This window comes from Pseudorca crassidens, chromosome 1, assembly GCF_039906515.1.
Source record: "Pseudorca crassidens isolate mPseCra1 chromosome 1, mPseCra1.hap1, whole genome shotgun sequence".
Lineage (NCBI taxonomy): Eukaryota > Metazoa > Chordata > Mammalia > Artiodactyla > Delphinidae > Pseudorca > Pseudorca crassidens.
Genome location: NC_090296.1, coordinates 4,134,114 through 4,146,877, shown reverse-complemented (window position 1 = coordinate 4,146,877; position 12,764 = coordinate 4,134,114). Strand labels below are relative to the sequence as shown.

Here is a 12,764-nt window from a genome sequence, read left to right as displayed (position 1 = left end):
TCAGGAGTGAAAACTGGGGCCTAAGAGAACACAGTGGTTTCTAAGTGCCCAGTAAGACTCAGCACCTAATCATCACAGGTGAGACACCAATGCTTCCCGCATGTGAAATCCGCTCACTGTTGGGAGCCTTAACACCTAATGTATTTCTGCACTAGACACACTGTGGAAGTAGTGTATCCAACAGTTAGCCTTCTTTCCTTGGAAAACTCATCTCCCCAGAGCTATGAGCGAGGCGAAGGAAATCACGTGACTCCTGGTCATGATGCAGAGGTTTCCTCACATGGTTTATGATCAAACCAAAATAAAGAAGAAAATAAAATCCCATTGGCGAAGCTGGAGCCTGATCTGCGGGGCGGGGCCAACAAGGAGGAGGCGGGCCTCGGAGGGCGGGCTGGACATCGGGGGCGGGGCCGACGGAGGAGTAGGCGGGGCAGCCTCAGTAGGTAGGGCCTAGCGAGAGCCCGTGAAATCGCCGCTCGCGTGGCTGACTGGCCTCTTCAGCCGCTACCGGGCACTTTCGAGCTCGGCAAGCGCCGCGGCGGCGAGGGTACGAGGCCAGAGGTCGGCGTTCGCACCCCGCCGGCTGCAGAAGTTGTAGCCATCCGTTTCAAACGTGCCTGTTCCACGCCTCACTTGCCCCCTGCTCTCTCCGTCCCGAACCTCCACAGCGGTCCCCGGTCTGTCGCCTCAGTTTGCAGCTCCAGGTTCCCTCCCCCAACTCGGCTCGGCTCACCCAGCCGCCACCGCCCCCGCCGCTCCACCTGAGACCGACTCCAGCCGGAGCGCGGCGGGGGACATCGAGGCCGCGCAGGGGCGGGGATACAGGAGAGCGTTAGGGCACGTGAGGGTGCCTCGGCCAATGGCGGGGTGTCTGGAGGGCGGTGGGGCGGGGCCGGCGCGGGGGCGGTGCGGGCGGTGCAGGAGGTGCAGGGGCGGGACCGCGGACTAGGGGCGGGGCGCGGCAGAGGGCTGGGGAGCGAAGGGGGAGGGGGAGAGGAGGGCCGGGCCGGGCCGGGCCGGGCTGGGCCGGGGGAGGGGCGGAGAGACGCCGCCGCCGCCGCCGCCGCCGCCGCCGCCGCCGCCGCCGCCGCCGCCGCCGCCGCCGCCGCCGCCGCCGCCGCCGCCGCCGCCGCCGCCGCCGCCGCCGCGAGCCTGGGAAAGGAGAACCGTGAGCGAGCGAACGATTCAGTCCCCGGGCGGCGGCGGCGGCGGCGGCCGGGGAGGCGCGACGGCCGGGGCGGGGGAGCTGCTGCTGCGGGGGGCAGGTGGCGGGAGCGGCGGCGGTGGTCCGCACCAGCCATGCCGAATAAAAACAAGAAGGAGAAAGTGAGTCAGGTACCGCGCCGCTGGACTGGCCGGGCGGGGAGGGCAAGGAACCGCGCGGAGGGCGGCGGGGAACTGCCCGGGAGCGGGGCCCGGCGGGGCTCAGGGGTGCTGCGAGAGCGGGGGCGCTCTCTGCCCCCTCCCGGGGTGGGGGCCGGGGGCGGCGGGTCGCGCCGGGGCCGCGGAGCCCAGGCCGGGACGGGGGTCCTGATGGCCCTGGTGGCGGCCAAGGTGGGGGGCGGCGTGGGTGCCCGCCTCGGGGCAGCGCGCGCGGTGGGCGTGAGGGGGCAGGTGGGGCCGCGCAGGTGGTTGACCCAGCCTCGCAGACGCCTGGGCAGGGGCTCCAGGGGTGAGGGTGCAGGCGCCTATCAGGGACCCCCGGCCGGGGAGATGGGCAGCGAACGGACTCCGCTTAAGGCTTAGGAAGAATCGTCTGCCTTCCGGAGGGACGCTCTGGGGCTCTGAAATACTATTATTATCCTGGGTGGCGGCGGCGGCGATGCATGTGAGTGTGCTGCGTTTGCATTTGCGGGGGGGGGGTATGTTTTTGCTTCAGGTGGAGCTCTGTAGCGTTTCAGAATCACCCCAGAAATCCTCGCTCGCAGGGTTTAGGGTGGGAAGGAAAAAAAGGGATGTGGTGTGGATCTTTCAAGATGCTGAGAGCGCTGTATAAATGTGGGTTTACCTGTTTCTGCTTAAAGTTGTCAGTGCCACATAATGCAGACGAAGAACACAAGGAGAATCTGAATTTGGGTGGGTGGGTGTCGCATCACAATATTGTATCTCTAAACCATACGATGTAGAATTTCTTGATGGTATTGATTAAAACTATCAAAAGTCATTGTTAAATTGTATAACTATTTGTAAAACTGCATTTTGGTTTATCTGATGTTTAGCAGTCTAAAAATTGAGAAGCTTAATTGATTCTGCTTTATGTTTCCCAGGAATCGCCAAAAGCAGGGAAAAGTGGAAAAAGTTCAAAAGAAGGACAAGACATAATAGAATCAGAGGTAACTATTCTTAAATATTCACTTTACATTTTTTCATGAACACCTTTTAACTTAGGGTAGAAAAAATGAGGGTGAGAAAACCTAGGGTCTTCTAAAATGTTTCCCTGTATGAGATTTTTTTCTAGTGTCTTTCATAATCCTCCATTTTAGTTATTTGGGTTTGTATTATTCGCCTTTGGGGAAATATAAATGTTTTAATGAAAGTTGTGCGTAACTGTGCTGCTAGTATTTTTAAGTTCATCCCCCACCCCCCAAATCTCAAATCTAGCAGCCCTCCTGTGGAGACTGGTTTCAGGGGCTCTCTCATACTGGAGTTGTTCAAGTTCCTATTAGTTTTCCCATCCTCCCTCTTCCTTTACAAGGGGCCGGATCTGTCTCTCAGCAGCTCAGCCTCTTTCTCCTGTCACCCTTGCTTTCCTGGATGCAGTCTCTGCTGCTCGTGCCCTGTGCTTTTCTCTGTTGATGTCTGTTCCCCTTAGCCTCTTTCCCCAACAATGTTGGTATATTTTGGCTTATCTAGTTTTGCTATTTTTGTGCAATCTTCTATCATCTTTCACATTTTTTTCTTTGTAGTGGCCAATTCTGACCACTTTTGCTTCTTGCCTTTGGGCTCATTGAGGAAACAGCTGGGGTGCTCCATGAGGATTGTGTCTACCTGGTGGGATTGGGCTTTGATAGCATTTGCAGAGCCAGCACTTGGCTTTGCCTTTTCTTCCTTGTGACTAGTTGTTGAACTGGAGGACCTTGGGCTACGGGTCTAGGAGCTGCATGGACCCAGGCAGAGCTAATAGGCCCTTTTGAATCACTGGTAGCAGAGAAGCTGCTTAATTTGGTGTCATAGTTCTCCAGAGCTGGATTGTTGAAGTCCTTTGTCTTATCACAGATGACAGTAATTTATAAGTGTCAGACCCTTTCCTATAAGCCAAATTAGAGTAGAGTTCAGTTCTGTCTGGCAGATAAGACCATTATCTGCAGTAGCCTTTTTTTCTTTTTTTTTTTTAAGCCCCAGGTTATCTTTTCCTTATCATTTGGTACATTCTAAGCCTCCCTCCTCTTCAGGAGGTGGTTTATTCCAGCAAATCTGTTGCCCTCCCCAAAGCAAAAAACAGAAATCCGAAAGGTTCCTTAATTATCAATATTTTTGTGCCAGTCTTTCCCTGCCCTTTCTTTATAGCAGGCAGTCAAGCTTTACTGTGGCATTCTTGCATTTGACTTGATTACTTCCCTGTCACTCTTTTGACTAAATTGATTTAAATGAAATTTAGTTGCTGCGCAAGGGTGTATGCCTTTCCTTTTCCCTTTTTTGGTTTATTGATCTTGCATTAAAACTGCTTAGACTTCCTAGTGCTCCCCCGAACCTTTCTTGCTCACATACCTGTCTCTCACTGTTCGTGTCACACACACAAAAATCAGCGTGTATGTTTCATTTATTCCTGTTTTAGTGGAAAGAACCTGGCTGTAAGGATGGGAAAATGTTAAGTTTGAATCTGAAGAAAACCTCTCAGTAACTCAAAGATACCAAAGCCAATGATAAGTAAAATGTGTGTTTAAGGTGGATTGGGTTCTTAGATGGTCAGTTGCTTAAGAGTCTTGAGGTGTGGCCTGCAGTGTCTTGAGTGTGATGCCCCACTTGTCTTTTTGTATCTTTTCTAGCGCTACTGTCTAAGAGCTGGAGCTACAGAGCTTGAAATTACCACTGAAAAATACTGAAATGTTGGGCCCTTCACTACTTCCTCCTAAGGATCCCAGAGGCAACATGGCATATTAACATGACAGTTGGCAGATCACTGTGTATATTTCGCAGGCGCACAAATTGAGGCACTTCCGTTCCTTTGAACTTGGAGTTGACCATTGCTTTTCCATTGTCTCTCTCACCTCAGTGTTCCTCTCTGTTCTTCATTTCTAGTCCCACCCCCTTACCAAGTGTGATGGACTCACGCAGGTGAATTAGACCATTACACACACTCGCTTCCTCTACTGTCTGCTGATACTACTCTGAACTCGAATATTTTAACCTGAACCGTTCACATAGGTCTGCAGTCCCACGCTGCTTTTCAAACCTTTCTGATGTCACGTCACCTTCACAGTCAGCGTTGGTTCAGGTTACCCTGTGGACACCCCTCTGTTAGGATAGTTAGCATATCCAGGGCTGCCCAGCCCAAAAGGTGCAGAGTAGGTGCTCATCCGGGGCAGAGAAGTAATCCCAACAGAGAAAACGTTGAAGAACTTGGCCTATGGTTGACTTAAATAATACACCCCTTCAAATGTGGGGAAGGTCCTTACACAGAAGTCCTGGCCGGTGATAATCTGGCCTCACGGAAAACAAAGGAGCAGGTGGCTAACATTGCAGACCACTTTGTGGTTAGAACAGGGGGACATTTGATGGCGTGGGTTTTTAGCAAGAAGTCCTGCAGTAAAGGATAGAGTGCTTCAGCCAGGGGCTTAGTGAATAAAATGCTGACTCCTGATGGCCATAAACGATGGCACCTAACTTCTGTGGCCCTGTTTCCTCTTCCCTAAAACGACTTGGTGAGTTTCAGGTTTGGCCATTTTTAAGTTTATGGGATAGATTAGGCGTGACCTCTCTTGAAAGTTTTCCCTGCAAGATATCTGGCAGGATATGTCTTCCCATGTAACAGAATACCATTAAGAGTCGTAACTGCTGCTGCGCAACTTTTGTCTTTTGGTAGAAACTCCTATTCCTTGAACGATGTGTATTGGAACATCTTTCTTTGCTTTTTTTCTCTTTCCAATAGAATGTTTAATGTTTGATTTGCTTATCCATACGTGTCCTGGGAATCTGTTTCCGCCCAGTACATCCTGCTGGTTTATTTCATAGCACACTTTTAAGGAGTGAGGATGCAAATGGGCTCACAGGTAACTTGACCTTGGAAAACTGTGGAGATGGACAGAGGGAACTCATCTTTGAGCAGCTGTTCTCAGTGCAACACTCAAGTCTGTAGAAACATAGCTAGGCTCATTGGATGCACACTTAGAATCCTAGTAAATTGCTCAGAGATTCCTAAAGTCCATTTTAGGGGATCAGACCATGCAGCCGTGGGTTTTGATACCGTTATTTTAATTTGTGTACTGTGTCCAAAGTTACGTTTTAAAAAGTGTTCGCGCTTTTTGTAAAGTGATTCGTTGTAAGCACATTAAAGGTCGTTGTGTGTTTTTCTCCAGTTGTGTATCTTACTTATCCTGCTTCAGCTCAGTTTTGTTTGAAAGTCTCTACAGCAACTCTTACGTAATATCTGTTGCTGAAAGGAAAGCTGAACAATCCTCTCTCCAACTTGTTAGCTTATTTTGACCCCTTCCACCTTTAGTGGTAACTTTGCTTTCTCTTTATGACCTATCCGTTTACAGTCCCCTGGCCCCTTGCCCCCAGGGTTCCGGAGACAGGGAGCCAAGTCTTGCTGGGGTCTCATCGGTGTTGGAATTGTGTCTTAGAAATTTAAACTGAAATTTTAGAAATATTTACTAATTCATCTAGTAGTAACAGTAACACCCGTTACATGTTAATGGGAATAACGTTTTTATGAAAGACACCTTTCCATGAAACATTTTTTGACTCTCCAGTCATGTGACTCTGTAGCAGGCGTTTTAAGCTGAGTGAGTTGGAGGAGGACGAGGAAGTGGTTGTGTTGCTGTGTGGGTTTTCTGGGGAGGCGGCTGTGACTGTCCCCTCCCGAGAAGAGAGTCCCCGACTCCTGTCCCCAAACACCAAAAGCCTCTGTCTGGAGGCTGAATTCTGAGCTCAGGCTCTCACTGGGGGCCTCCCATGCCGCTTTTTCCATCGTTCTCTTCCCGACTTTTTCCAGTACAACCCTAAACTGGACTCCGGTGAAACGCAGAGAGGACTCAAAGGAATAGTACTTTAAGAACTTTTGTGGTGGGACTTCCCTGGCGGTCCAGTGGTTCACTCTGCGCTTCCACTGTGGGGGGTACAGGTTCGATCCCTGGTTGGGGAACTAATCCCGCATGCCACGCAGCCAAAAAAAAAAAAAAACTTTTTTGAAATTCTTACGTAATTATTTTATAGGAAATGGGAGTTCCCTGCTTTTAATTGCCATTCTTCCAATCAGTCCGCATCATCTTTGCTTAGAGCCACGGTGTTCAGGAAGGATGGCTCTGCAGAGAGGACAGTCCGCTGCTGACTGGAAGGACTTGGGGTCCGGAGGTGCCGTGAGCTCACTGTCCTCGGGGGAGTGAGGCTTCCCTGAGCCGCCCCCTCTTTGGCGCCCACTCCTGCCCTGCGCTACAAGCTGGATGCTTGGTAGGCCCTGAGTGTCTCCCACGGGTGACACCGCTGCCCTTGAGCGGCAGCCCACCCTCAGCACCATGGCCAGGTGTTCCCTGCGGGGCCGCCCTGTGATCCTGTGCATGTTCCCCGGCATCCTTGGTCAGCCCCACTAGATGCCAGTAGCTCCCCGTCCCCTCCAGTGGTGACAACCAAAAGTGCCTCTCGACGTTGCCCAGTGTCTCCTGGAGGGCAAAATGGCCCCGTGTTGCAACCACTGCTCTAGAAAGATCCCTCCACAGAGCACGTGCATTTGCTTGCAAATCATGCCTGCCACGTGTTCGTGAGAAGAGCAGTGCTGCTGAAACAAAAGGGACATCAAAACTCATGAGGGTCCCAAAGAGCTCTGATCTAGGTGGGCTGTAGCTTTCAGGTGTTTTTCATATTAGAAACTAAAATTGAAAATTTTTAAATATGCATTAATTCATCTAATAACACACCCATTACATGTTAATATAAATAGAGTCTTTTTTTTTTTTTCGGTACGCACTCACTGCTGCGGCCTCTCCCGTCGCGGAGCACAGGCTCCGGACGCACAGGCCCAGCGGCCATGGCTCACGGGCCCAGCCGCTCCGCGGCATGTGGGATCCTCCCGGACCGGGGCAAGAACCCGCGTCCCCTGCATTGGCAGGCGGACTCTCAACCACTGCGCCACCAGGGAAGCCCTAGAGTCTTTTTATGAGAAAACTATTTACAGAAGTTCACGGAAAAAATGGCATTGCTCTATATTTTTGCAAATCTCTTTAATGTCTGGCTTAATAAAAGACAGCTGGCCTCTCAGGTCTGCGCCTGCGTTCAGTCTGTTTTGATACCACATCTCTGGTAGCCTTGAAAAATCAACATAACAATGGTTATAAAGGCAAAGCGTGTCTTGGTGTTATCATAAAAATAGTAGATCCCAGAAGGGGCCTAAGGGACCCCACTTTGAGAACTGTTGTAGAATACTTTTTCCCATCCTCTTTCTTGTTTATCTGAATCCTTTCATCTTTTTAGCTCCAACTCAAGTTCATTTTTTCTAAAATTTAAAGGAAGGTTTTTCTCACCATCTTGGAGCGTATTTTTTCCATATTTTCAGTTTGAATAGCAGTCATTTGCTGCACCAACTATTTATTATGTATAGTGCCTTGGACAGCCTTTATTTCCCTGTGAGAGAGAGAGAAAGGTTTGTTTTGAGCGTCTCTCGTCCTGTGCAAGCACTGGTAAGATAAAGAGTATGCTATTGTCCTTACTCGTGAAGCACTGTTTTCTGTTACTTGTGAAGTGTCACATCTGTTGAGCTTGGACATTCAGGAGACTTGGGAGTAACTTGCCCCCGCCCCCCGCCCCAGTCAGTCACACGTGCAGCCGCTGAATAGATGGGACAAGATGGAGCACGTTCTTGTAAAGAGCCACCTGGAGCTTTGAGTGAGGAAATCAGATGTCTGAAAGCATCTAAGCAAACACAGGATCGCCATTAAATTGTGGAGTTCCTGAGTGCGTGTTGGATGTGGCGTGTGTGTAGCAGGTAAGCTGGCAGATAAGATCAGTCAGCATCCCTGTCCCTCTTAAATAAGAGCTCCGTTACATGATGTGTAATTCTAGAAAGAGTCCTTCAAGCGACTTACGTGAAATCACGTGAAGTGTTGCAGTTCGTGGAAGCAGCTGCGAGCGAATGCAAGCCTTGAGCCCTGCCCCACGGTGGTGGCGAGGTTTCCACCTGCGTGTGGGGAGCTGGGAGAGTCAGTCTGCACCAGCATGTCATGGGGACATTTTCCTAAGTCACAGGGAAAATTCCTCTGACAGATCACAACTCGAGAAAGTCTTCAGTGTTTCCTTGAATGTTGGGCACCTGCCCAGGTCAGGGAGTGATGCCATCTGGTTTGGCCCAGCATTTTGGTAACAGCCTTGCATCTTGCTGTCAGTCTGTCGTGTGGAGCGGAGACTCCCCGGGCCGTGCTTCTCCCTCAGGTTTGAGAACAGCTGATGCTGGGAAGGGCTGCTTCCCAAACGCCGGCGACAGTGTCATCTTCGTCTTCTCCACCTGGGGGAGTGAGAGAACCGGCCTAGAAATTTAACTCTCCAAGGGTGGGAGGAAGAAAATCTTTGTTAGTTGGAAGACTTTGCGTTTTCCTTTATCATAAGTGTTTTTTAAAGATGAACTTGAGCATGGCTCTAAAGGGGCGTTAGCTCCAACCTAAAGCTGGTTTTGCGCAGTGGGTACCTGGCGGCTCTGAGGTGCTGGACCTGCGCCATCCAAGAGGTTAGTTAGCCTTTAGCCACACGTGGCTGTCTAAGTTAATGAAAAATACATTACATTGAGAAATTCAGTTCCTTGGTCACACTAGCCACATTTCAAGTGCCCAGTGGCCACACGTGGCCAATGGCTCCCCTGCTGGACAGTAGATAGGGAGCATTTCCCACTTCACAGAAAGTTCTACTGGACAGAGCTGCCTTAGACCCTAGCAGTAGCTTCCAAAATAACTCTAATGTGAGCGCACTGAACTTAACTTTGTTAGCTATCACTCTTCTTAATATGAAATATCAAATTTAAGATTAAATTTAAGAGAAAAGACATAAATTGGGAAAAGAGAAGGAGATGGGTAAAATAGGGTAAAGAAACATGTGAGAAGGGGCTTTGGTGGTGAGGTGGGAAGGAGGCCCTGCTTACCACTTGGTCCAGGACCCGCCTACGTTCTAAAGACCCCACCGGAAACACAGAGGAGGCCACGCCAGTCCCCACAGGAGTGGACCCAGAGAGGCCCCAGGGAGACAGCCACCTTGTCTGCTTCTCGTCTTCGTCTTTCTTTTTAGACGTATATCTTTACGGCGGCGGCGGGGGTGCGGGGGGGGGGGGTGCGGGGGTCAGAACACACATGGTTTAAAAAAGAAAGTAGTGCGAAGTCTGTACTTTCCCATTTCACTTGATCCACTCTGAGCCCTGCATGACAGAGCAAACCTCTCTGGACTGTTCTGGTTTGGTCCGGATCGCACCGGAAGCAGTACGGTGTGGTCAGAGGGAGAGGATGGGCTCTGTAGTGGGAGGGAACATTCTCTCTCCCAGAGTCATCTTCCTCCCTTCATCTGGCCTTTCTCCTTCTCCCTCCCTTCCTCCCTCCCTCCCTCCCTCCCTTCCTTCCTTCCTTTCTTTCTTTCCTCCCTCCCTCCCTGACTTCATTCCCTTCTTCCTTCCTTCCTTTTTTTTTTTTGACACATTGCCTTATTTTATTCAAAAAACTGTCTGCTCATACATGGTCCAAGAACACCGAAATAATAAAGCAAATATAATCACATGTGAAAGATTGGTCTTCAAACATCATAGCCAATGATGCCACACATGCCTGTGATCGCTCCGGCATGAAACCACGTCCACACCTCAGTGGCCACCAAACCATTCAGCAGAGCTTCCTTAACTGTGAGCTGTTTGAAGCTACCAGTTTGAGCACCACTGACAATTTTTTTCAAGCTCTGAATAGCTGTAGGGATCTCAGCAGGGGTTGGAGGGACCAGCTCAACCTTGGCATAGTGCCAAAGTATGGCCAGTTGAGGCTTCAGGTAAGTCACAGCAGTGTCGACCTGCGCTAGGGCCTTTTCCGCGAGGTTACGGACAAACTGGGCTGTGGTTCTAGGACAGAAAGTCCGTTGTCCCGACTGGCCGGTTGAATGGGTCATTCTCTTTCACGTTGCAGGCTTCCCTTCAGTAGATTCACTCACTCATAGTCATCCAGCAGGTACGTTCTGAGGTCCTACTATGTGCTGAGCGCCATCGCAGGTGCTGGGGATTCAGCACGGGACACAGCAGGGCCCCTGCCCTCAAGCAGTATGCATTCGGTGAGTGCTGTGTGCACTCGTGTTTCCAATTTCTCCACATCCTCCCTAACACTTGTTTTCCTTTTTCTCTTTTTTTTAAAATTATAGCCACCCTAGTGGGTGTGAAGTCTTATGCCATCGTGGTTTTCATCTGCATTTTGCCTAATGGCTAAAGATCTTGAGCATCTTTTCATGTGCTTATTGGCCATTTGTATATCTTCAGAGAAATGTCTGTTCAAGTTCTTTGCCAGGTTTTTTTTTCCCCGGATGCACTGGGTCTTTGGTGCTGCGCACGGGCTTTCTCTAGTTGTGGCAAGTGGGGGCTACACTTCGTTGCAGTGCATGGGCTTCTCATTGCAGTGGCTTCTCTTGTTGCGGAGCATGGGCTCTAGGCGCGCGGGCTTCAGTAGTTGTGGCCCGCGGGCTCTAGAGCGCAGGCTCAGTAGCTGTGGCACACGGGCTTAGTTGCTCCACGGCATGTGGGATCTTCCCGCACCAGGGCTCAAACCTGTGTCCCCTGCATTGGCAGGCGGATTCTTAACCACTGCGCCACCAGGAAAGCCCCCTTTGCCAGTTTTTTAAATGGGTGTTTGTCTTTCTGTTGTTGGAGTTCTTAACGCAGGCATACCTTGTTTTATTGCACTTCACTGTGTTGTACTTTGCAGATACTGTTGTTTTTATAAATTGAAGGTTTCTGACAACCCTGTGCTGTCAGATGATGGTTGGCATTTTTTAGCAATAAAGTATTTTTAATTAAGGTGTGTACATTGTTTTAGACGTAATGCTATTGCACACTTAATAGACTACAGTGTAGTGTAAACATGACTTTTATATGCCCTAGGAAACCAAACACTTCACGTGACTGCTTCATTGTGATGTTTGCTTTATTGCCGTGGTCTGGAGCAGGACCTGGAATTCCTCCAGTATCTCTGATATTGCCTGTACATTCTGGGTACTAGACCCTTATTACAAAAGTCGCAGATATTTTCTCCCATTCCATGGATTGTCTTTTCACTTTCTTAATAAAAAGTGTCTTTTGTGTCTTTGTGTGTGTGTGTGTGTCTTTGATGCACAAAAGTTTTAAATTTGTATTAAGTCCAATTTATGTTTTTTCTTTTGTTGCTTGTGGTTCTGGCGTTATATCTAAGAACCGACTGTCAAATCCAAGGTCATGAAGATTTACCTCTGTATTCTCTTAAGAGTTTTATGGTTTTAGCTCTTAAATTTAGGTCGTGAATATGACTGGTCATTGATCTGTTTTGAGTTAATTTTTGTTTATAATTTTTGTTTATGTGTGAGGTAGGGATTCCCCCCCCCCCCATTTCATTCTTTTGCATGTGGTTACCCAGCTGTCCCAGCGTCATTGGTTGAAGAGACTGTTCTTTTCCCATTGAGTGGTCTTGGCTCTTAATTCTGTTCCATCCATCTATCTGCATGTCTGTCCTTACGCCAGTACCACACTGCTTTGATGGAAAGGCATGCCGCTATGGGGTTTCAGCTACTGGTTAGTGTGATACAGATAAAGCAGCCGTGGAGGGAGCGGGAGATGCGTTGAGTTCCGACTCCTCGCCTCGTTCATGTGGAATCGCCACCCGGGTGCCGCAGCCCCTTCACCGTTGGGCTTATTTCTAGTCGTTTTCCGTGCCACATCGGTGACTCGTCCCACCATCCGCCATCTGCGGGAGCCTGGGTTCCCAGAGACACCCCCCCCCCGCCCACGCGCCTCCGCTTCCGGGTCTTGACCTCCTGTCTAGACAACCAAAAGCCTTCTTGTGGGCCCTTCGGCTTCCACACCTGAGCCTGAGGGCCTTTTAAAAAGGGAAAGCTTTCTGTGTCATCGCCCAGCCCGAACGCTCTCCATGGCTTCCAGCTCCTTCAGATAGAGGGGGGCTTCCTAGCCTGGGCGCCTGGGGCCGCGTCGGCCTCGGCCTCACGCCGGCTGCACGCGGGCTCTCAGTGCGCGCGCGGGCGCGCACGCACGCACACATAGAGCTCCTCCCCTTCGGGTCCTCGCACGTCCTCAGAGCAACCCTCAGACTTCGCAGGCGCCTCAGCTACGGGTCCCTGTGCGGGGACGTCCCCTCGGGGTTGGCAGAGGGACGGAGTTACAGCCGAGGGGGCCAGGAGCGACGCCTGGGCAGCGGGGAGGGCCTCGCCAGGACCTGAGCGTGGAGAGCGGGCCGCCAGGCCCAGCCCGAGCAGGGAGGTGGTGACCGCGGTTGCGGGAGTTTGGAGACAGCCCTTAAGCTGGAGGGGGTGATGGAGCCAGGTTTTCTTTGCTAGACACTCACTCTGCCCGTCCCGTCCCGAGGAGAGCGCTCTGGAGGGAGGCCAGAGGGAGAGGC

General features: G+C 50.7%; 1 protein-coding gene, 1 long non-coding RNA gene and 1 pseudogene across 9 annotated transcripts in view; 1 reads left to right on the top strand and 2 right to left on the bottom strand.

The window, feature by feature from the left end:
- The first annotated feature begins 1,125 nt into the window (after positions 1-1,125).
- PPP2R5C (protein phosphatase 2 regulatory subunit B'gamma) overlaps positions 1,126-12,764 on the top strand; it is a 130,070-nt gene continuing 118,431 nt past the window's right edge. For 5 of the 8 annotated variants that reach the window (XM_067725352.1, XM_067725342.1, XM_067725331.1 and 2 more), the window contains exons 1-2: positions 1,126-1,335; positions 2,268-2,333. In XM_067725352.1, coding sequence (XP_067581453.1) covers positions 1,300-1,335; positions 2,268-2,333 — 102 coding nt within the window. In that variant the 5' untranslated portion in view covers positions 1,126-1,299. Of the gene's footprint in view, positions 1,336-1,702; positions 1,829-2,267; positions 2,334-12,764 lie in introns of those variants that run through there. The other 3 variants (XM_067725311.1, XM_067725302.1, XM_067725389.1) reach the window with 3 other exon arrangements.
- Positions 7,107-12,764, bottom strand: part of LOC137218479 (uncharacterized) — a 32,021-nt gene continuing 26,363 nt past the window's right edge. Inside the window, exon 5 of the long non-coding RNA XR_010940714.1 lies at positions 7,107-8,653. This is a non-coding gene — a long non-coding RNA (uncharacterized lncRNA). The remainder of the gene's footprint in view (positions 8,654-12,764) is intronic.
- On the bottom strand, positions 9,826-12,305 carry LOC137222264 (ATP synthase subunit g, mitochondrial pseudogene; annotated as a pseudogene).